This window comes from Bombina bombina, chromosome 3 (assembly GCF_027579735.1).
Source record: "Bombina bombina isolate aBomBom1 chromosome 3, aBomBom1.pri, whole genome shotgun sequence".
Lineage (NCBI taxonomy): Eukaryota > Metazoa > Chordata > Amphibia > Anura > Bombinatoridae > Bombina > Bombina bombina.
The window spans coordinates 427,627,877-427,651,652 of NC_069501.1; the positions used below are offsets into that span (position 1 = coordinate 427,627,877).

The 23,776-nt window shown below is 42.3% G+C and overlaps 1 protein-coding gene across 1 annotated transcript in view; it reads left to right on the forward strand.

The window, feature by feature from the left end:
• The window catches only part of WDR77 (WD repeat domain 77), a 142,289-nt gene that overhangs the window by 93,729 nt on the left and 24,784 nt on the right, over positions 1-23,776 (forward strand). Inside the window, exon 9 of the mRNA XM_053706638.1 lies at positions 16,690-16,758. Within this exon, the coding sequence (XP_053562613.1) occupies positions 16,690-16,758 (69 nt within the window). The remainder of the gene's footprint in view (positions 1-16,689; positions 16,759-23,776) is intronic.

A 23,776-nucleotide genomic window follows, 5' to 3' on the forward strand; every position in this document is an offset into this window, starting at 1 on the left:
GATAGAGGGTACCCCAAACGAATCATAGAAGAGGCCAAAAAGGATATAGCGAAAGTAGATAGGATCAGCCTCCTTGAAAAACGCACAGGTAAGCAAACGAGAAAATTATTTAAATTTTGTGACAAAATATTCAAACCAATTCTATAAAATCTGTGATATCATTAAAACGTATCTCCCCATTTTATCCATGCTAAAAATCTAACCTTAGCCAATATGATTTTACCAAGTATGCTCCCCAATAGCACATGGCTACAATGTTCAGGAACATACAGGTGTGGACACCCACGCTGTAAAGCTTGTGACTTCATCAGTCATGTAACAGGGGAGGTATTCTCCACAATAGGATGTGTCAAATGTTCTAGTAACTTATCTACCTTGTAGAGTGTAACCTATGTCTCAAACAATATGTAGGCCTCACTACTAGGAATGTCTGCACGAGAGTGAGAGAACATTTAAGTTACATTAAAAATAATCAAAGCTTCTCTGCTCTCTCAGAACACTTTATTTCTCCTACATTGGTGTGTCCGGTCCACGGCTTCATCCTTACTTGTGGGATATTCTCATTCCCTACAGGAAGTGGCAAAGAGAGCACACAGCAAAGCTGTCCATATAGCCCCCCCTCTAGCTCCGATCCCCAGTCATTCTCTTTGCCGCTCTGTACAAGTAGCATCTCCATGGGGGTGGTAAAGAGTATGTGGTGTTAGTTGTAGTTTTTTATTTCTTCTATCAAGAGTTTGTTATTTTAAAATAGTGCCGGTTTGTACTATTTACTCTACAACAGAAAGTGATGAAGATTTCTGTTAAAAGAGGAGTATGATTTTAGCACCAGTAAATAAAATCCATTGCTGTTCCCACGCAGGACTGTTGAAACCAGAGAACTTCAGTTGGGGGGAACAGTTTGCAGGCTTATCTGCGTCAGGTATGATCAGTCACTTTTCTAACAAGACCAAGTAATGCTAGAAGACTGTCAGCTTTCCCTTCTGGGATAGGTAAGCCATTTTCTTAGACTCAGTAACAGAATTAAGGCTTATAACTTGGGCTCTATGCTGGTTGACACTATTGTGGGCTAAGTCGTTTGGTTTTTAACATGTTTATGTGACATTTAGAGTGTTTTTCAAACTTTGAAACCCTTTTGGGGAATTTTATTTGCGCCTGGCAGCCGTTTAGACACCTAATCTTGTCAGAAAAGGCCCCTTCACTCTGGAATGCAGAGGGAGGAGGCCTCATTTTCGCGCCTCAGTTGCGCAGTTACTTTTCACTAGGCAGTTCATGCAGCTTCACGTGGAAGGTCCAGAGGCTTGGAAAAGGACTTCAGAGAGGCTTATTACTGTTTTGAATAACCCCTAAGGAAGGTAAACGCCGCAGCAGAGACTGTGGCAGGGGACTGTAGTGTGTTTAACCGGTTAATTGTTATTTCTCCAACATAGGTGTGTCCGGTCCACGGCGTCATCCTTACTTGTGGGATATTCTCTTCCCCAACAGGAAATGGCAAAGAGCCCAGCAAAGCTGGTCACATGATCCCTCCTAGGCTCCGCCTACCCCAGTCATTCTCTTTGCCGTTGTACAGGCAACATCTCCACGGAGATGGCTTAGAGTTTTTTAGTGTTTAACTGTAGTTTTTATTATTCAATCAAGAGTTTGTTATTTTGAAATAGTGCTGGTATGTACTATTTACTCAGAAACAGAAAAGAGATGAAGATTTCTGTTTGTATGAGGAAAATGATTTTAGCAACCGTCACTAAAATCCATGGCTGTTCCACACAGGACTGTTGAGAGCAATTAACTTCAGTTGGGGGAACAGTGAGCAGTCTCTTGCTGCTTGAGGTATGACACATTCTAACAAGACGATGTAATGCTGGAAGCTGTCATTTTCCCTCTGGGATCCGGTAAGCCATGTTTATTACGATTGTAAATAAGGGCTTCAAAAAGGGCTTATTAAGACTGTAGACTTTTTTTGGGCTAAATCGATTGATTATTAACACATATTTAGCCTTGAGGAATCATTTTATCTGGGTATTTTGATATAATAATATCGGCAGGCACTGTTTTAGACACCTTATTCTTTAGGGGCTTTCCCAAAGCATAGGCAGAGTCTCATTTTCGCGCCGGTGTTGCGCACTTGTTTTTGAGAGGCATGGCATGCAGTCGCATGTGAGAGGAGCTCTGATACTTAGAAAAGACTTTCTGAAGGCGTCATTTGGTATCGTATTCCCCTTGGGGCTTGGTTGGGTCTCAGCAAAGCAGATACCAGGGACTGTAAAGGGGTTAATGTTCAAAACGGCTCCGGTTCCGTTATTTTAAGGGTTAAAGCTTCCAAATTTGGTGTGCAATACTTTTAAGGCTTTAAGACACTGTGGTGAAAATTTAGTAAATTTTGAACAATTCCTTCATGTTTTTTCGCATTTGCAGTAATAAAGTGTGTTCAGTTTAAAATTTAAAGTGACAGTAACGGTTTTATTTTAAAACGTTTTTTGTACTTGTTATCAAGTTTATGCCTGTTTAACATGTCTGAACTACCAGATAGACTGTGTTCTGAATGTGGGGAAGCCAGAATTCCTATTCATTTAAATAAATGTGATTTATGTGACAATGACAATGATGCCCAAGATGATTCCTCAAGTGAGGGGAGTAAGCATGGTACTGCATCATTCCCTCCTTCGTCTACACGAGTCTTGCCCACTCAGGAGGCCCCTAGTACATCTAGCGCGCCAATACTCCTTACTATGCAACAATTAACGGCTGTAATGGATAATTCTGTCAAAAACATTTTAGCCAAAATGAACACTTATCAGCGTAAGCGCGACTGCTCTGTTTTAGATACTGAAGAGCATGACGACGCTGATATTAATATTTCTGAAGGGCCCCTAACTCAGTCTGATGGGGCCAGGGAGGTTTTGTCTGAGGGAGAAATTACTGATTCAGGGAACATTTCTCAACAAGCTGAACCTGATGTGATTGCATTTAAATTTAAGTTGGAACATCTCCGCATTCTGCTTAAGGAGGTATTATCCACTCTGGATGATTGTGACAAGTTGGTCATCCCAGAGAAACTATGTAAAATGGACAAGTTCCTAGAGGTGCCGGGGCTCCCAGAAGCTTTTCCTATACCCAAGCGGGTGGCGGACATTGTTAATAAAGAATGGGAAAGGCCCGGTATTCCTTTCGTCCCTCCCCCCATATTTAAAAAATTGTTTCCTATGGTCGACCCCAGAAAGGACTTATGGCAGACAGTCCCCAAGGTCAAGGGAGCGGTTTCCACTTTAAACAAACGCACCACTATACCCATAGAGGATAGTTGTGCTTTCAAAGATCCTATGGATAAAAAATTAGAAGGTTTGCTTAAAAAGATGTTTGTTCAGCAGGGTTACCTTCTACAACCAATTTCATGCATTGTCCCTGTCGCTACAGCCGCATGTTTCTGGTTCGATGAGCTGATAAAGGCGGTCGACAGTGATTCTCCTCCTTATGAGGAGATTAGGGACAGAATCAATGCTCTCAAATTGGCTAATTCTTTCACCCTAGATGCCACTTTGCAATTGGCTAGGTTAGCGGCTAAGAATTCTGGGTTTGCTATTGTGGCACGCAGAGCGCTTTGGTTGAAATCTTGGTCGGCTGATGCGTCTTCCAAGAACAAGCTACTTAACATTCCTTTCAAGGGGAAAACGCTGTTTGGCCCTGACTTGAAAGAGATTATCTCGGATATCACTGGGGGTAAGGGCCACGCCCTTCCTCAGGATCGGCCTTTCAAGGCAAAAAATAAACCTAATTTTCGTCCCTTTCGTAGAAATGGACCAGCCCAAAGTGCTACGTCCTCTAAGCAAGAGGGTAATACTTCTCAAGCCAAGCCAGCTTGGAGACCAATGCAAGGCTGGAACAAGGGAAAGCAGGCCAAGAAACCTGCCACTGCTACCAAGACAGCATGAAATGTTGGCCCCCGATCCGGGACCGGATCTGGTGGGGGGCAGACTCTCTCTCTTCGCTCAGGCTTGGGCAAGAGATGTTCTGGATCCTTGGGCGCTAGAGATAGTCTCCCAAGGTTATCTTCTGGAATTCAAGGGACTTCCCCCAAGGGGGAGGTTCCACAGGTCTCAGTTGTCTTCAGACCACATAAAAAGACAGGCATTCTTACATTGTGTAGAAGACCTGTTAAAATTGGGAGTGATTCATCCCGTTCCATTAAGAGAACAAGGGATGGGGTTCTACTCCAATCTGTTTATAGTTCCCAAAAAAGAGGGAACGTTCAGACCAATCTTAGATCTCAAGATCTTAAACAAGTTTCTCAAGGTTCCATCGTTCAAGATGGAAACCATTCGAACTATTCTTCCTTCCATCCAGGAAGGTCAATTCATGACCACGGTGGATTTAAAGGATGCGTATCTACATATTCCTATCCACAAGGAACATCATCGGTTCCTGAGGTTCGTATTCCTGGACAAACATTACCAATTCGTGGCGCTTCCTTTCGGATTAGCCACTGCTCCAAGGATTTTCACAAAGGTACTAGGGTCCCTTCTAGCTGTGCTAAGACCAAGGGGCATTGCTGTAGTACCTTACTTGGACGACATTTTGATTCAAGCGTCGTCCCTTCCTCAAGCAAAGGCTCACACGGACATTGGCCTGGCCTTTCTCAGATCTCACGGATGGAAAGTGAACGTGGAAAAGAGTTCTCTATCTCCGTCAACAAGGGTTCCCTTCTTGGGAACAATAATAGACTCCTTAGAAATGAGGATTTTTCTGACAGAGGCCAGAAAAACAAAACTTCTAGACTCTTGTCGGATACTCCATTCCGTTCCTCTTCCTTCCATAGCTCAGTGCATGGAAGTGATCGGGTTGATGGTAGCGGCAATGGACATAGTTCCTTTTGCACGCATTCATCTAAGACCATTACAACTGTGCATGCTCAGTCAGTGGAATGGGGACTATACAGACTTGTCTCCGAAGATACAAGTAAATCAGAGGACCAGAGACTCACTCCGTTGGTGGCTGTCCCTGGACAACCTGTCACGAGGGATGACATTCTGCAGACCAGAGTGGGTCATTGTCACGACCGACGCCAGTCTGATGGGCTGGGGCGCGGTCTGGGGATCCCTGAAAGCTCAGGGTCTTTGGTCTCGGGAAGAATCTCTTCTACCGATAAATATTCTGGAACTGAGAGCGATATTCAATGCTCTCAAGGCTTGGCCTCAGCTAGCGAGGGCCAAGTTCATACGGTTTCAATCAGACAACATGACAACTGTTGCGTACATCAACCATCAGGGGGGAACAAGGAGTTCCCTCGCGATGGAAGAAGTGACCAAAATCATTCTATGGGCGGAGTCTCACTCCTGCCACCTGTCTGCTATCCACATCCCAGGAGTGGAAAATTGGGAAGCGGATTTTCTGAGTCGTCAGACATTGCATCCGGGGGAGTGGGAACTCCATCCGGAAATCTTTGCCCAAGTCACTCAGCTGTGGGGCATTCCAGACATGGATCTGATGGCCTCTCGTCAGAACTTCAAAGTTCCTTGCTACGGTTCCAGATCCAGGGATCCCAAGGCGGCTCTAGTGGATGCACTAGTAGCACCTTGGACCTTCAAACTAGCTTATGTGTTCCCGCCGTTTCCTCTCATCCCCAGGCTGGTAGCCAGGATCAATCAGGAGAGGGCGTCGGTGATCTTGATAGCTCCTGCGTGGCCACGCAGGACTTGGTACGCAGATCTGGTAAATATGTCATCGGCTCCTCCTTGGAAGCTACCTTTGAGACGAGACCTTCTTGTTCAGGGTCCGTTCGAACATCCGAATCTGGTTTCACTCCAGCTGACTGCTTGGAGATTGAACGCTTGATCTTATCGAAGCGAGGATTCTCAGATTCTGTTATCGATACTCTTGTTCAGGCCAGAAAGCTAGAAAGATTTACCACAAAATTTGGAAAAAATATATCTGTTGGTGTGAATCTAAAGGATTCCCTTGGGACAAGGTTAAGATTCCTAGGATTCTATCCTTCCTTCAAGAAGGATTGGAAAAAGGATTATCTGCAAGTTCCCTGCAGGGACAGATTTCTGCCTTGTCTGTGTTACTTCACAAAAAGCTGGCCGCTGTGCCAGATGTTCAAGCCTTTGTTCAGGCTCTGGTTAGAATTAAGCCTGTTTACAAACCTTTGACTCCTCCTTGGAGTCTCAATTTAGTTCTTTCAGTTCTTCAGGGGGTTCCGTTTGAACCCTTGCATTCCGTTGATATTAAGTTATTATCTTGGAAAGTTTTGTTTTTAGTTGCAATTTCTTCTGCTAGAAGAGTTTCAGAATTATCTGCTCTGCAGTGTTCTCCTCCTTATCTGGTGTTCCATGCAGATAAGGTGGTTTTACGTACTAAACCTGGTTTTCTTCCAAAAGTTGTTTCTAACAAAAACATTAACCAGGAGATTATCATACCTTCTCTGTGTCCGAAACCAGTTTCAAAGAAGGAACGTTTGTTGCACAATTTGGATGTTGTTCGCGCTCTAAAATTCTATTTAGATGCTACAAAGGATTTTAGACAAACATCTTCCTTGTTTGTTGTTTATTCCGGTAAAAGGAGAGGTCAAAAAGCAACTTCTACCTCTCTCTCTTTTTGGATTAAAAGCATCATCAGATTGGCTTACGAGACTGCCGGACGGCAGCCTCCCGAAAGAATCACAGCTCATTCCACTAGGGCTGTGGCTTCCACATGGGCCTTCAAGAACGAGGCTTCTGTTGATCAGATATGTAGGGCAGCGACTTGGTCTTCACTGCACACTTTTACCAAATTTTACAAGTTTGATACTTTTGCTTCTTCTGAGGCTATTTTTGGGAGAAAGGTTTTGCAAGCCGTGGTGCCTTCCATTTAGGTGACCTGATTTGCTCCCTCCCTTCATCCGTGTCCTAAAGCTTTGGTATTGGTTCCCACAAGTAAGGATGACGCCGTGGACCGGACACACCTATGTTGGAGAAAACAGAATTTATGTTTACCTGATAAATTACTTTCTCCAACGGTGTGTCCGGTCCACGGCCCGCCCTGGTTTTTTTAATCAGGTCTGATAATTTATTTTCTTTAACTACAGTCACCACGGTACCATATGGTTTCTCCTATGCAAATATTCCTCCTTAACGTCGGTCGAATGACTGGGGTAGGCGGAGCCTAGGAGGGATCATGTGACCAGCTTTGCTGGGCTCTTTGCCATTTCCTGTTGGGGAAGAGAATATCCCACAAGTAAGGATGACGCCGTGGACCGGACACACCGTTGGAGAAAGTAATTTATCAGGTAAGCATAAATTCTGTTTTTAGCTCCGGTTTGGGCATTTAGGGGTTAATTTGCCTGAAAATTGGTGTGCAATACTTTCAAGGCATTAAGACACTGTGGTGAAAATTTCATAAAGATCGGATATTTCTTTGATGTTTTTCTGACATTTCAGTAATAAAGTGTGCCCTTTTATTATTTAAAGAGACAGTAACGGTTCTGTATAAAATAACTTTTATTGCATTAAAAGTCTGCCTAAGTCTAACATGTCTGTGCCTTCAGATAGCCTATGTTATGTGTGTATGGAGGCCAAGGTGGTTCCCCCATTAAATGTATGTGCGAATTGTGCCATAGCGTCCAAACAGATTAAGGACAGTACTGTCACATTTAATAATGTTGCCCGAGATGATTCTTTAAATGAAGGTAGTGGGGATAGTTCATCATCCTCTCCTTCTGTGTCAATACCAGCTTTGCCCACGCAAGCGATACCTAGTACATCTAGCGCGCCAATGGCTGTTACTATGCAGCAATTAGCAGCAGTAATGGATAATTCTCTAGCAGCCTTTTTATCCAAACTGCCAGCTTTTCCTAGAAAGTGTGATTGCTCAGTTTTAAATACAGAGGATGAGCAAGCAGGCGCAGAAGATAATTTATCTGTTATGCCCTCACATCAATCTGAGTTGGCAGTGAGGGAGGGCCTGTCCAAGGGAGAAATTTCTGACTCAGGAAAAATTTCTCAGCAGGCAGAGCCTGATATTGTTGCATTTAAATTTAAGCTAGAACATCTCCGCGCTCTGCTTAAGGAGGTGCTAGCTACACTTGATGATTGTGATCCTTTGGTGATTCCAGAGAAATTATGCAAGATGGACAAATTTTTAGAGGTCCCAGTGCACGCTGATGCGCTTCCGATACCCAAGAGGGTGGCGGATATAGTGACTAAGGAGTGGGAGAAGCCAGGGGTGACTTTTGTTCCCCCTCCTATATTTAAGAAAATGTTCCCCATTGTCGACCCCAGAAGGGATGCATGGCAGACGGTCCCTAAGGTAGAGGGGGCAGTTTCAATGTTAGCTAAGCGCACAACTATTCCAATAGAGGACAGTTGCGCTTTCAAAGATCCTATGGATAAAAAATTAGGATTGCTTAAGAAAATTTTTGTTCAGCAAGGTTTCCTTCTTCAACCAATTTCGTGCATTATTCCTGTCACCACGGCGGCGTCCATTTGGTTCGATGAACTAGAAAATTCGCTCCAGAAGGAGACTCCATATGATGAGGTCATGGACAGAATTCATGCACTAAAGTTGGCTAATTCCTTTATTTTGGATGCCGCTTTTCAATTAGCTAAATTAGCGGCGAAAAATTCAGGTTTTGCAATAGTGGCGCGCAGGGCGCTTTGGCTAAAATCTTGGTCGGCGGATGTGTCGTCCAAAACAAAATTGCTTAATATTCCTTTCAAAGGTAAGACCCTATTCAGGCCAGAATTGAAGGAGATTATTTCAGATATCACTGGGGGAAAGGGCCATGCCCTTCCACAGGATAGGCCTTTCAAAGCAAAAAATAAGTCTAATTTTCGTTCTTTCGCAATTTCAGGAACGGACCGGCTTCTAACTCTGCAGCCTCTAGACAAGAGGGTAACACTTCCCAGCCCAAACCAGCATGGAAACCATTGCAAGGCTGGAACAAGGGAAAACAGGCCAAAAAGCCTGCTGCTGCTACCAAATCAGCATGAAAGGATGGCCCCCGATCCGGGACCGGATCTGGTAGGGGGCAGACTCTCTCTCTTTGCTCAGGCTTGGGCAAGAAATGTCCTAGACCCCTGGGCTTTAGAGATTGTTTCTCAGGGGTATCTCCTAGAATTCAAGGACCTTCCTCCAAAGGGAAGGTTTCACATATCTCGCTTGTCTTTAGACCAGACAAAGAGACGGGCATTCTTATGTTGCGTAGAAGACCTTTTAAAAATGGGAGTGATACACCCAGTCCCAAAAGCAGAACAAGGGCTGGGTTTTTACTCCAACCTGTTTGTAGTTCCCAAAAAGGAGGGAACATTCAGGCCAATTCTGGACTTAAAGATCCTAAACAAATTCCTCAAAGTTCCATCATTCAAGATGGAAACAATTCGAACAATTTTACCAATGATCCAGGAGGGTCAATACATGACTAAAGTGGACCTAAAGGATGCATACCTGCATATTCCTATCCACAAAAATCACCATGAGTTCCTAAGGTTCGCCTTTCTGGACAAGCATTACCAGTTTGTGGCCCTTCCTTTTGGGTTGGCTACCGCTCCCAGAATTTTCACAAAGGTGCTAGGGTCCCTTCTAGCGGTACAAAGACCGCGGGGCATTGCAGTAGCACCTTACCTAGACGACATCTTAATACAGGCATCGTCTTTTCCCAGAGCCAAAGCTCATACGGATATTGTTCTAGCCTTCCTAAGGTCTCACGAGTGGAAGGTGAATGTAGAAAAAAGTTCTCTGTCCCCGGTCACAAGGGTTCCCTTCCTGGTAGACTCGGTAGAAATGAAAATCTTTCTGACGGAGGTCAGGAAGTCAAAACTTTCAAATGCTTGTTGAGTTCTTCATTCCATTCCTCAGCCGTCTGTGGCTCAGTGCATGGAGGTAATCGGTCTAATGGTTGCGGCAATGGACATAGTCCCGTTTGTCAGAATTCATCTAAGACCTCTGCAATTGTGCATGCTCAGGCAGTGGAATGGGGATTATGCAGACTTGTCTCCCCAGATACAAATGGACAAGAAAGCCAGAGACTCGCTCCTCTGGTGGTTGTCTCAGGATCACCTGTCTCAGGGAATGAGTTTCCGCAGGCCAGAGTGGATCATTGTCACGACCGACGCCAGTCTCTTAGGCTGGGGCGCGGTCTGGGACTCCCTGAAAGCTCAGGGTCTATGGTCTCGGGAAGAATCTCTCCTCCCGATAAACATTTTGGAACTGAGAGCGATATTCAATGCGCTCCTGGCTTGGCCTCAACTAGCGAAGGCCAAATTCATAAGATTTCAGTCGGACAACATGACTGTAGCGTACATCAATCATCAGGGAGGGACAAAGAGTTCCCTGGCGATGAGAGAAGTATCCAAGATCATCAAATGGGCGGAGGATCACTCCTGCCATCTATCTGCAATTCACATCCCAGGAGTAGACAACTGGGAGGCGGATTATTTGAGTCGTCAGACTTTCCATCCGGGGAAGTGGGAACTTCACCCAGAGGTCTTTGCCCAGTTAACTCAACTACGGGGCATTCCAGATATGGATCTGATGGTGTCTCGTCAGAACTCCAAGGTTCCACGCTACGGGTCCAGGTCCAGGGATCCCAAGGCGACATTAGTAGATGCATTAGTGGCGCCTTGGTCGTTCAATCTAGGTTATGTTTTTCCACCGTTTCCTCTCCTTCCCAGGCTAGTAGCCAGGATCAAACAGGAGAAGGCTTCGGTGATTCTAATAGCTCCTGCATGGCCAAGCAGGACTTGGTATGCAGACCTGGTGAATATGTCATTGGCTCCACCATGGAAGCTACCTTTGAGACAGGACCTTCTAGTACAAGGTCCATTCGAACATCCAAACCTAGTTTCTCTGCAACTGACTGCTTGGAAATTGAACGCTTGATTCTATCTAAGCGTGGGTTTTCGGAATCTGTTATAAATACTCTGGTTCAGGCCAGAAAGCCTGTGACCAGGAAAATTTACCATAAGATATGGCAAAAATATCTCTGTTGGTGCGAATCCAAGGGTTACTCATGGAGTAAAATTAGGATTCCAAGAATACTTTCCTTTCTCCAAGAGGGTTTGGAGAAAGGTCTGTCAGCTAGTTCTCTAAAAGGACAGATATCTGCTCTGCTCTGTCTTGTTGCACAAACGTCTGGCAGCCTTGCCAGATGTTCAAGCGTTTGTACAGGCGTTAGTCAGAATCAAGCCTGTCTACAGACCTGTGACTCCTCCATGGAGTCTAAACTTAGTTCTTTCAGTTCTTCAAGGGGTTCCGTTTGAACCTTTACATTCCATAGATATTAAGTTACTATCTTGGAAAGTTCTGTTTTTGGTTGCTATTTCTTCTGTTAGAAGAGTTTCTGAATTGGCTGCTTTGCAGTGTACTTCACCCTATCTGGTATTCCATACAGATAAGGTAGTTTTACGTACCAAGCCTGGTTTTCTTCCAAAAGTGGTTTCCAACAGGAATATTAACCAGGAAATAGTTGTTCCTTCTCTGTGTCCGAATCCAGTTTCGAAGAAGGAACGTTTGTTACATAACCTAGATCTGGTTCGTGCTTTAAAATTCTATTTAGAAGCAACAAAGGATTTCAGACAGACATCATCCTTGTTTGTCGTCTATTCTGGTAAGAGGAGAGGTCAGAAAGCTACTGCTACCTCTTTCCTTTTGGCTAAAAAGCATCATCCGATTGGCTTATGAGACTGCCGGACGGCAGCCTCCTTAACGAATTACAGCTCACTCTACTAGAGATGTGGCTTCCACATGGGCCTTCAAGAATGAGGCTTCTGTTGAACAGATCTGTAAGGCAGCGACTTGGTCTTCTCTGCATACATTTGCCAAATTTTACAAATTCGATACTTATGCTTCTTCGGAGGCTATTTTTGGGAGAAAGGTTTTACAAGCAGTGGTGCCTTCCGTTTAGGTTACCTGACTTGCTCCCTCCCTTCATCCGTGTCCTAAAGCTTTGGTATTGGTTCCCACAAGTAAGGATGAAGCCGTGGACCGGACACACCAATGTAGGAGAAAACAGAATTTATGTTTACCTGATAAATTTCTTTCTCCTACGGTGTGTCCGGTCCACGGCCCGCCCTGGCTTTTAGTCAGGTTTAAATTTTTTTGTTTTTTGTACACTACAGTCACCACTGCACCTTATGGTTCTCCTTTTTCTCCTGACCGTCGGTCGAATGACTGGGGGGCGGAGCTTGAGGGGGGGCTATATGGACAGCTTTGCTGTGTGCTCTCTTTGCCACTTCCTGTAGGGAATGAGAATATCCCACAAGTAAGGATGAAGCCGTGGACCGGACACACCATAGGAGAAAGAAATTTATCAGGTAAACATAAATTCTGTTTTTTGAACATAAACAAAAGGTAGACACATTCAGGTGGAAGGCTATAGAAGCTGTATTTATCCCCTTTAGAGGTGGCAACAGAAATACACTCCTGGGTCACCAGGAAGTGTATTGGATACATAAGTTGCAGACTTTGGTACCCAATGGGTTTAATTCACAATACGACATAATTAATTATTGGGAATGATTTTTTTGATCTATCCCAATGAGGTACTTTTTATGTCTATTTCAAATTCCCCTTTTATTTATTTATTTTATTATTTATTTATCAGTACCAATTTAAGTGACTGGCCACCTAGATTTCTTACATCAAAAATTACATCTACATGTTTAATAATTAATATCTAAATCTATATAATGTAAGAAGGGTCTTCGTCTAGGGCTAACTGTTGACAAAGTTTATGACTATTTGGTAAGTATATATATCTGCCTTAGGTAGGGAGAGTGTTATATATTTTTAAAGGTTTATTTAAAAGTACAAATTGAAATTTACTATTCAATGAATTCGTTCAAAGTATGACATTTATTATGCTCTCTGAGTGCACTTATTCTGCTTGTTTAAATTTTAAATAACTTTATTTAACTTTCACCTAAGGTTAAACCCCTACCCTCAGTATATGACTGATTGGTTTGTTAAATGTGTATTTTTTACTCAATAATGGTTTCATATTTACAAGAAATAATGTGCATATCCTGTTTCAACAAGTGTAGCCCCTATTATACTTATATCTATTATATCATATGTGAGAACTACATTATAAACAATCTCTTTGTGTGTATTTACTAGCTGAGCACTCTGTACAAAATGTTTTCTTTTTTTTTTCTTTTTAATTAATTCTTAAATAGGAGGGGCTAATATCCCCTTAAAAGCACACTTCCAACATGGAGGTTTAGATCTGATTACGGCCAACGACCGAAACGCGTAAGTTCAGGCTTATGCTCCATATGCTGATGCTTTCACTAGGTTTTTAATGATGTTTGGAATAAAGAATACGTTTTAATAGTACTTGGGAGTCGAGACCCGAACTTTTCTTTTGTACCTTTCATATCTCCTTTCATACACAAGTTAGCCCTATTGCTAGGGGCAACTCGATCACTGGGCTGGTCATGCGTAAGCTTCAACCAGGGCCATGTATCTGCATTTCAGAATCTTGAGCCTCCTGGGGTTGTGAGGGTATGTAGCTAGTATGTTTCCATAGTATGATAAATACGGAAGCATTCTGGCATGCATAGCCCTGGTTTAGAGGAGCAGTCTGGACAGTAGTAACGGGTGTCTTTACGACGTCCATGCTAACTGCACACTCTACACCTTCTACTAGGGAAAGTTTTTTTTTTTTCCTCAGTAGCTGGTATATTCTCAACAAAGTGACTGCTATGCAACCTTGCATATTCTCCTCACTTGGCCCAGCTACTGGAATATCCCCTGATGATGAGAAAAGGCTTCTAATAAGATTTCTGAAATTTCAGGAAACGTAGCCCTCTTCCTTGGGTAGCCTGATACAGGACAAACCCATTAAGCATTGACAATTGTATCAAGTGGACTGCCAGTTTCTTGTACCATGTATATGCTTTGCGAGAAGCAGAGTATATGGTTCAAGCATCTTGTCAGTCTCATCTACCCCTCCTATATGTCAATTGTAATCCAGGATACATATGGGTTTCATAGTTGGCGTGTTCTGCCCCCTGACATAGACAGGTGAGGTGCTCTCATGTATAGTTGTGAGAAGATGCACATCCTTTTTGTCTGAATTTCACAGCTAGCAGCTCATCAGAGCGCAAAGCTCTGGTCTCTCCTCTCTTTTTTGCTTTCTGAACATGTGAGTCGAAATAGTGCCCTTGCTATATAACAATTTAAATAATGGCACACCAGTGTAAAAGTTATCCATATATACGTGGTAACCTTTCTTAAATATTAGTTGGAGTAAGTCCCACATTATTTTTTTCACTGGCAGCAAGGGAGAAGGGACACTCAGGGGGTGCTAGAACAGAATCCTTGCCAGTGTATACCCTAAAACTAGAGCTCTCTCACAGCTTATACAGCTTGATTCTAAAGTGAGCTCTCTTAGAAGGAATGTATTGTTTAAAAACGATACTTCTCTTATATAAAATCAAAGATTCATCAACTGATATGTTCTGGCCTGGAGTATAGCACTCTTGAAATCTTGCCAATAAATGGTCAAGAACAGGCCTTGATGTAATCAATCGGTCATGTTCTGGGTTGTCCTGTGACAGAGCATTTGCATTATTATTATAATGCAAAAACTTGAGCACTAACATATTTCTGTCCCTGCTCATTGTAGCAAGAAAGATAGGGGTCATCTGAGTAGACTGCTTTGACCAATATGAGGCTATGCTTGGCTTTTGCACAGTCCCCATTAGCAGAGTGAGGCCCAAAATGTCCTCCTCTCTTGCAAATTGGTCGTAGTCCACCGATGTGCTCTGGCATGGTGGCTCAATTCTGCACCGGTTTTTTTTTTTTATAAAATTGCTCAGCATACAGATTTGTCCGCTGAACAATAAATTCTAAGAACTCATCATCCACAAACAACTGAAAGTAGTTGATGATGGGTTCAAAATTTGCAGTGCTCACCAAGAGGCCTGAATTGCAGTAAATTGAGGCAACACTGGCTAAACCATATTAGGGGAGGTCCAGCTGTAGCTTGGAGCAGGCCTGCTTGCACCTGCAAATGCAACATGTATCATGCCCATGACTCCCACAGTATGCTGTGTGGCCACTGCAGATGTTGTTGCAACATTGCCCATGACTCCAACTGCAAAAAATAAAGCTTTTTGTAGCAAAAATGTAAGGATTTTAGACTATGGGAAGAGCTGAGCAGAGATGTTTACTCACCTACCACACAGGCTGAAAGAATGACAATAAAAAAAGTTTTTTTTTCATAAAAAGCATCCCTCTACCATTGGTAATTTGTAACCACGTGATCTAGGTGATCATGGGATTACAAATATAATATCAAGAGCCATATTGGAAAAGGAAATGTGACATTTCATAGCTAAGTTATCATTGCATTTACACTGATGACTACAGTGATCATTTAGCTAGAACACATAAACCAATATATTTTTTTTTTTTAAAGATATACTAGTTTATTTTTAGAAAATGTATTTTGGGGGTCTCTAGGCAATTTTGTTATTTATTTATGAGCCCCTAAAGACCCCCACATCCTTTTTTTTTTATTATTATTTTTTTTACTTTTTTTTGTTTTACATGTTTTGTAACTTCACAGGTCCCCACGACTTATAACGTCGGAACAGATAGGCGATTACCTTTTTCAACAGTGAGTCTGTAACTGCTTAGATGCCTGAGATACAGGCTTCTAAGCAGCATGCCCCCATCTCCCTATAACTGACAATTGTCAGTTTTCAATGAAATTGCACTGCGCAAAACGTGAAGCCCCGGCGATACCTGTCACTATACAGGCCTGACTGGGAATATCTGCAACGGCTCAGAGCCGTCGTTGGCACTCAAAGGGTTAAGAGACTCTTCAAATTACTTCCATTTTTAAATTTATTCTGTTCTCTTAAAATCCTCTGTTGGAAAGCATATTTGGGTAGGCTCAAGAGCGTCAATTAACTATTTGGAGCTAGCTAGTGATTGGTGGCTACCAGATGTGTTATGCTAGGTCCCAGTAGTGCATCACTGCTTTAGAGGTGACTTTTAATTATGTTCCATTTGCAGGGGTTAAACACACGCAGCATTTTATTATTGCATTGTTGTTTATATATAACACGTTAGAGAATTTTCTTTTTGGTGCTTTTATATCCCCTTAAAGGGACACTGTACCCAAAAATTATTTTGTAATTCAGAAAGAGCATTTGTGTGGTATTTGAAAAAGAAGGCATCTAAGCTTTTTTTTTGGTTTCAGTACTCTGGACAGCACTTTTTTATTGGTGGATGAATTTATCCACCAATCAGCAAGGACAACCCAGGTTGTCCACAAAAAATGGGCCAGCATCTAAACTTACATTCTTGCATTTCAAATAAAGATACCAAGAGAAAGAAGAAAATTTGATAATAGGAGTAAATTAGAAAGTTGCTTAAAATTTCATGCTCAATCTGAATCACGAAAGAAACATTTTGGGTACAGTGTCCCTTTAAACAACAGTAGTTGCAAGTTTACACTAACATTCAGCCAGAGATGACTTTTGTAAGTAGTGGAGTATTTGATTTTAAAACGTTTTTTTTTCTTGTAGATTGTAATGAGTATATTATTGTGCCTACTAAACATACTTTTTCACCCTTGTGACTTCTGTATTAATTATTTACAAACATGCACATTCTTCTAAATTTAGTACCAATTTACTCCGCTTTATGCACACAAATGTTTTTATTTTAAAGTTAATAATAAAGTGTTTTTTTTGTGTATCTTTCTAGCTCTCCTTTATTGGCATCAGTTAGCGAAGATTGCTCAGTGGCTGTTTTAGACTCCAGCTCTACAGAAATGTAAGTATATTCGTGTTCTTCTAGAAAAAGGGAAACCTAAAATGCTTTTGAAGATTTAAGATGAATGTAATGCTCCTTTTGTCTTTTGTTTGAAATGTCACCATGCAAATGTACTGCCCTTTGCTAATCATCTGAAGCCTCTTTACACTTTCTCTATGATTTAACACCAGGGTGGAATTTATTTAAATCAAATAGATTTCATTCACAATTTCAATTATGTTTTAAATCACTAGTCAGTAAAACTAATTTCTTCTATAAGATACGACGAGTCCACGGATTCATCCTTTACTTGTGGGATATTATCCTCCTGCTAACAGGAAGTGGCAAAGAGCACCACAGCAGAGCCGTCTATATAGCTCCTCCCTTGACTCCACCCCCAGTCATTCTCTTTGCCTTCTCTAAGTAATAGGAAGGGTAAAGTGAAAGAGGTGATAAAATGTTAGTTTTTATTTTCTTCTAGCAACAGTTTTTTATTTTAAATGGTACCGGTGTGTACTATTTCCCCTCAGGCAGCAGATGGATGAAGACTTCTGCCTGGAGGCTGATGATCTTAGCAGCTGTTACTAAGATCCAGAGCAGTTCCCACAGAATCGGACGGAGGTCAGAAAATCAAAGATCTTAACCACCTGCCGAGCACTTCATTCCATTCCTCGGCCATCAGTGGCTCAGTGTATGGAGGTAATTGGACTAATGGTAGCGGCAATGGACATAGTTCTGTTTGCTCGCTTGCATCTCAGACCACTGCAACTCTGCATGCTCAGACAGTAGAATGGGGACTATGCAAATTTATCTCCTCAGATAAATCTGGACCAAGAGACCAGAGACTCTCTCTTCTTTGGTGGTTGTCACAGGATCATCTGTCCCAGGGAATGTGTTTCCGCAGGCCAGCATGGGTCATAGTGACGGCGGACGCCAGTCTATTGGGCTGGGGTGCAGTCTGGAACTCCCTGAAGGCACAGGGTGTGTGGACTCAGGAGGAGGCTCTCCTTCCAATAAATATTCTAGAACTGAGAGCGATATTAAACGCACTTCAGGCGTGGCCTCAGCTGGCTTCGTCCAAATTCATAAGATTCCAGTCGGACAATATCACGACTGTAGCATATATCAATCATCAAGGGGGAACAAAGAGTTCTCTAGCGATGATAGAGGTTTCCAAAATAATTTGATGGGCAGAGACTCACTCTTGCCATCTATCAGCAATCTATATCCCAGGAGTGGAGAACTGGGAAGCGGATTTTCTAAGTCGTCCGACTTTTCATCCGGGGGAGTGGGAGCTCCATCCGGAGGTGTTCGCACAATTGATTCATTAATGGGGCACACCAGAATTGGATCTGATGGCATCTCGTCAGCATGCCAAACTTCCTTGTTACGGGTCCAGATCAAGGGATCCCCAAGCAGTACTGATAGATGCTCTAGCAGTACCTTGGTCGTTCAACCTGGCTTATGTGTTTCCACCATTTCCTCTCCTCCCTCGTCTGATTGCCAGAATCAAACAGGAGAGGGTTTTGGTGATTTTGATAGCACCTGCGTGGCCACGCAGGACTTGGTATGCAGACATGGTGGAAATGTCATCCCTACCACCGTAGACACAGCCACTGAGACAGGACCTTCTCTTTCAAGGTCCGTGCCAGCATCCAAATCTAGTTTCTCTGCGGCTGACTGCCTGGCGATTGAACGCTTGATTTTATCTAAGCGGGGATTCTCTGAGTCGGTCATAGATACCTTGATTCAGGCTCGAAAGCCTGTCACTAAGAAAATTTACCTTAAGATATGGCGTAAATATATTTATTGGTGCGAATCCAAAGGCTACTCATGGAGTAAGATCAGGATCCCTAGGATTTTGCCCTTTCTCCAAGAAGGATTGGAGAAGGGGTTATCTGCTAGTTCCTTAAAGGGACAGATAACTGCTTTGTCAATTTTACTGCACAAGCGTCTGGCAGATGTTCCAGACGTTCAGTCGTTTTGTCAGGCTTTAGTTAGAATCAGGTTCTGAATGCTGTTCCGAACCTACTCCTCTTTAGGCACATGCTGCTTAGAAGTTTATTGACAAGCACAAAATATGCCACAAATTTCTCCTAAGGTGTCCCAAAAAATGTATAGCCCACATGCAGTGCCCTGCGTTTCCTCTCACACTCCACCTGGAGTTAAATTGTATTTAATGCATTGTCTGTTTTTCCCACACTGTAAAGGGGAAAAGTGCAAGAGGACATATTTTCAATCAAGGAATAGTGTGATTGATTCAGTTGTATCTGTTCCGAATGTTTCTTTCCTGTAACTGAAGGAGGAAGATACTTCGGTAGTATCTGATAAGGAATTTTCAGACTCAGATGGGGTAATACCTTATCTGATCCTGTGTTTGTTGTCCTTCTGTCTTAGCTTGATTACCTCCATTTGCTACTTGAGGAGGTTTTAGCTACCCTGGGTGACCCAGACACTACTGGCGTAGTCTAGCTGTGAGAGTCCAGTAGGTTACACTGGTACTTCAGGGTGGAAGTATTTCCTGTACCAGATAGGGCTATAGAATTTTTGCTAAGGCATGGGCGATGCCCTTTTTCTCCTTCCCTTAAAAGGAATAAGATACCCAGGGTGGATGAGAATTTCACGCTAGACAAGGGAGATGCTATTCGCATGGAGGATAGTAGTTCCTTAAGGACTCTATGCAGGAGAAAGACCCCATGGACAGAAGTTAGAGGGTTTACATTTTCAACCTGAGGTAGGTAGGGCTACTGTCTCCGGTGCGGCGGCGTACTGGTTTTATGTGTTGTCTTTTTCTATTGGACAGACACCCCTCCCACAGGGATAGGTTAAGGGCCTTTAAGTTAGTAGACTCCTTTAATACAGATGTTTATTAAGTTGGGAGCTATGATTCAGGCTTTGCCATATTGGCCCGCAGAGTACTATGGTAAGATCTTGGTCTGCGGATGTTTCATCTACAGGATAAGAAAAATAGCAAAAAGGACGTCGGAGATAATTTCGTTCCTTTCGAGATTTCTAGGGAAATCCTTCCACTCCTTCTCCTACGCAGAAGCAGTTTAAGCCTTCCTGGAGACCCTATCAGGCTCAGAATAGGGGTGTAAACAGTCCAAGAAGCCTGCTGTTGAATCTAAGATAGCATGACGGGCGTGCACCCGATTCGTAAGGGGGCAGGTTTTCCTTTTTCAATCGGGCTTGGTTTTGTGATCATGATCCCTGGGGGGTGTACATTGTGTCCCAGGGATACAAATTAGAGTTCATGACTTTCCTCCCGGGAGCAGGTTCCTGCTTTGAAGACAAAGGGAGAGGCGTTCTTACACTGTGTACGGATCCTCTCCGACCTGGGAGTTACAGTTCTGGTCCAATGCAGGAATGAGGTCAGGGATACTATTCCTATCTGTTCGTGGTTCCCAAAAAGGAGGGAATCTTCAGACCTATTTTAGAATCCACTGTTGGTGGTACTCCGATTGCGGAACACTGCAGTGACAACATTCTGGTTCTGGCGCCTTCCTTTCAACGAGCAGGATTACGCACGATTTTTCTTGCGGTCTCCTGAATGGAAGGTTAATTTGGAAAAGAGTTCCTTAGTTCCAACTACAAGGGTAGTTTTTTTCTTGGAGAACTATATTAGTCTCCTCATCAATGAAGCTGGCAGTAGTCAGGAATTCAAGAATTTTTCGATTCTTGCCTAACTCGACAGTCACATCAGTGGCTCAGTGCAGCATTTAAGAATACTTTGGTGGTTGTCTCTGGATCTTTTCTCCCAGGGAACCTGCTTTCGAAGTTCTTCTGGGTGAATGTGCCAACAGATAGCCAGCCTGTGGGCTGGGGAACTGTTTGGGGCCCTCTAAGAGCAGGGAACATGGACTCGGGCGGAGTTTGTTCTTCCCATAAGCATTTTAAAAATCAAGAGTAATCTTCAATCCTCTCCTAGCCTGGCCTCAGTTAGCTTCGGCAGGGTTTATCAGGTTTAAGTTAGATCTATCTTCATCTGTGGTGGGAATTATGGTTGGGAGTGCTTTCCAGTCTGATTCTCTATGGGGTCAGTTGCAATTGAATTTCATGACTTCTCGTCAAAATGCCAAGCGCCTGAGGTACGGATTGAGGTCAAAGATCCCTCAGGCTGTTCTAATAGACACCTTGGCGTTAACTTGGAATTTCAATATGGCATATTTTAATTCCTCCATTTGATTTTTCTTCTGGAGCCTTGGTTCGAACTAAGCAGGAGAGGGCGTCGGTAGTCCTCATTTCACCGGCGTGGTCGGCAGGATTGGTATGCAGTCCTGGGGGACATGTCTCATCTTCCACCTGGGAGTCTTCGTGGAGGAAGGACCTTCTATGTCAGGGACCTTCTTTTATCAGAAAATATTTTCCCTGAAGTTATCTTCTGGAAGATGGAACCTTTATTTTGTACAAGCATGGATTAGGATTTGATCATTGAGACCATGAATCAGGCACGTAAGCCTGTGTCTAGAAGATCTTTACCCATATGATATGGTGTAAATATTTATACTAGTGCTAATCAAGAGGATACTCTTCAAGGGAATAGGGATCGGATTCCTAGAATTTTCTACAAGTCATAGCTGCCTTGTCTATTTTGTTTCAGGTTCGTCTGGCGGTCTTCCCAGATGTACATTTGTTTGGTCAGGCCTTGGTCAGAATCAGACCTGTGTTCAAACCAGCTACTCCTCCATCAAGTTTGAATTCCTTCTTAAAGTTCTTCAAGGGTCTCAGTTTGAGCCTAGGCATTCCTTAGATATTAAATTGTTATCTAGGAAAGTTTATTTCTTCTGCTCTGAGTGTCAGAGCTCTCAGCATTGCAGTATGAGTCCCCTTACCTTATTTTTCATTCTGATAAGGTAGTTTTACGTACTAAATTAGGATTTCTTCCTAAGGTTGTTTCTGATAGGAACATTAATCAGGAGAGTATTGTTCATTCCTTGTGTTCTAATCCTACTTCTCAGAAGGAACGGCTTCTGCACAATTTGGACGTAGTCCGTGCTTTAAAGTTTTGCCTGTAGCCGACTAAGGACTTCCGTCAGTCTTCTGCCTTATTTTTTTGTTTTCTCAGGAAAACGTAAAGGACGGAAAGCTACGGCTACTTCTCTTTCTTTTTGGCTGAAGAGTATCATATGTTTTGCATTTGAGACTGCTGGATAGCAGCCTCCAGAGAGAGAGTTACGGCTCATTCCACGAGGGCCGTTGCTTCCTTTATGGACATTCAAGAATGAAGCTTCTGTGGATTAGATTTGCAAGGCTGCAATTTGGTCCTCTCTTCACACTTTTTCAAAGTTCTATAAATTTGACACTTTTGCTTTGGCTGAGGCCGCTTTTGGGAGAATGGTTCTTCAAGCAGTGGTGCCTTCCGTTTAAGTCCCTGTCTTGTCCCTCCTGTATCATCTGTGTACTCTAGCTTAGGTATTGAATCCCATTAGTAATTAAGATGATCTGTGGACTCATTGTGTCTTTAAAAAGAAAATTTATGCTAACCTGATAAATTCATTTCTTTTTTGATACAATGAGTCCACGGCCCGCCCTGTTTTTTGAAAGACAGGTTGTTGGTTATTATAAACTTCAGACACCTCTGCACCTTGGTTTTTCCTTTCTATCCTTAACTTCGGTCGAATGACTGGAATGGGAGGGAGGGGAGGAGCTATTTAACAGCTTTGCTGTGGTGCTCTTTGTCGCCTCCTGCTGACCAGGAGGTGAATATCCCATTAGTAATTAAGATGATCCGTGGACTCATCGTGTCAAAAAATTAATACATTTATCAGGTAAGCATAAATTTTCTTTTTAGCTGTACTTTATTGAAAGAAGAAAAATTATTACCTTAATTTAGTATTATTTAACTAAAGAAAAATAACCATTAACTTCATTATATAAATAACAATTTATAAACTTGTCTAAATCACAAACAATACGCTAAACAATGTGATGGTGCACAAAAGGATATAATGTGAAAAATTGAGTAAATAAGTCCCAGATAAAACTGCTTGTAGCTTCGAATGTTGGTACCTCCAAAAAAAGAGAAAAGCTGCAAATTGTGAAGTCCTGTAATGCACTGTGGCATAAGAAATAAAATGTATAATGTACTCACATACTCCAGAGCTTAATATCAAGCTCTAGATATAAAGGCACTTTGAGACTCCAAATAGAGACATAGAAGTGGAACTCCAACTGTGGATCGTGTTAAAACAAATCTTAATAAAAAGTGATATCACCAGGCTTTTACAATAGCTAAACCACAGCAAGAACCCCGCTATCACGGACTGTTAGTGAGAAACAGTTTCTCTAATTTGCGATGTGTAAGTCTCCACCCTTTCGTGACATCACAAAGTTCTGCGACGTACGTTTCACCAATGACACTGCAACTTAGAGAATTTGTTTCTAACAGTTCTTACTGTGGTGATATCACTTTTTATTAAATTCTTTTAACACAATCCAGTTGGAGTTCCACTTCTATGTTTCTATTTGGAGTCTCAAAGTTCCTTTATATCTAGAGCTTGATGTTAAAAGGACATGAGACCCAAATATTTTTTTCATGATTTAGATAGAGAATACAAATTTAAACAACATTCCAATTTACTTCTTTTATCTAATTTTCTTCATTCTTTAGATATGCTTTTCAACAAAGGATATCAAGAGTATTAAGCAAATTAGATAATAGAAGTAAATTGGACAGTTGTTTAAAATTGCATGCCATAGTGCATTACAGGACTTCACAATTTGCAGCTTTTCTTTTTTCTAAAGGTACCAACATTGAATCTATGTTTTTTTCCGAAACTTATTTATTCAATTTTTTCACAGTATATCCTTTTGTGCACCGGACCATAAAAGTATAAAATGACCTTCATTTGCAATTTCTTGATCAGTCCGGTAGATGCAAAACTTTGGGTTTAATAATTCTACCTCACAATATTCACATTTGGTGCTAAAATAGAACATATATTTGGTGCTGTGCCATTGCGATATTATAAATATATCAAAGTAAGTTTACACTGTGCTGAACAGGTTTGCTTGTAATATTGCTTCATCTCTGTAACAA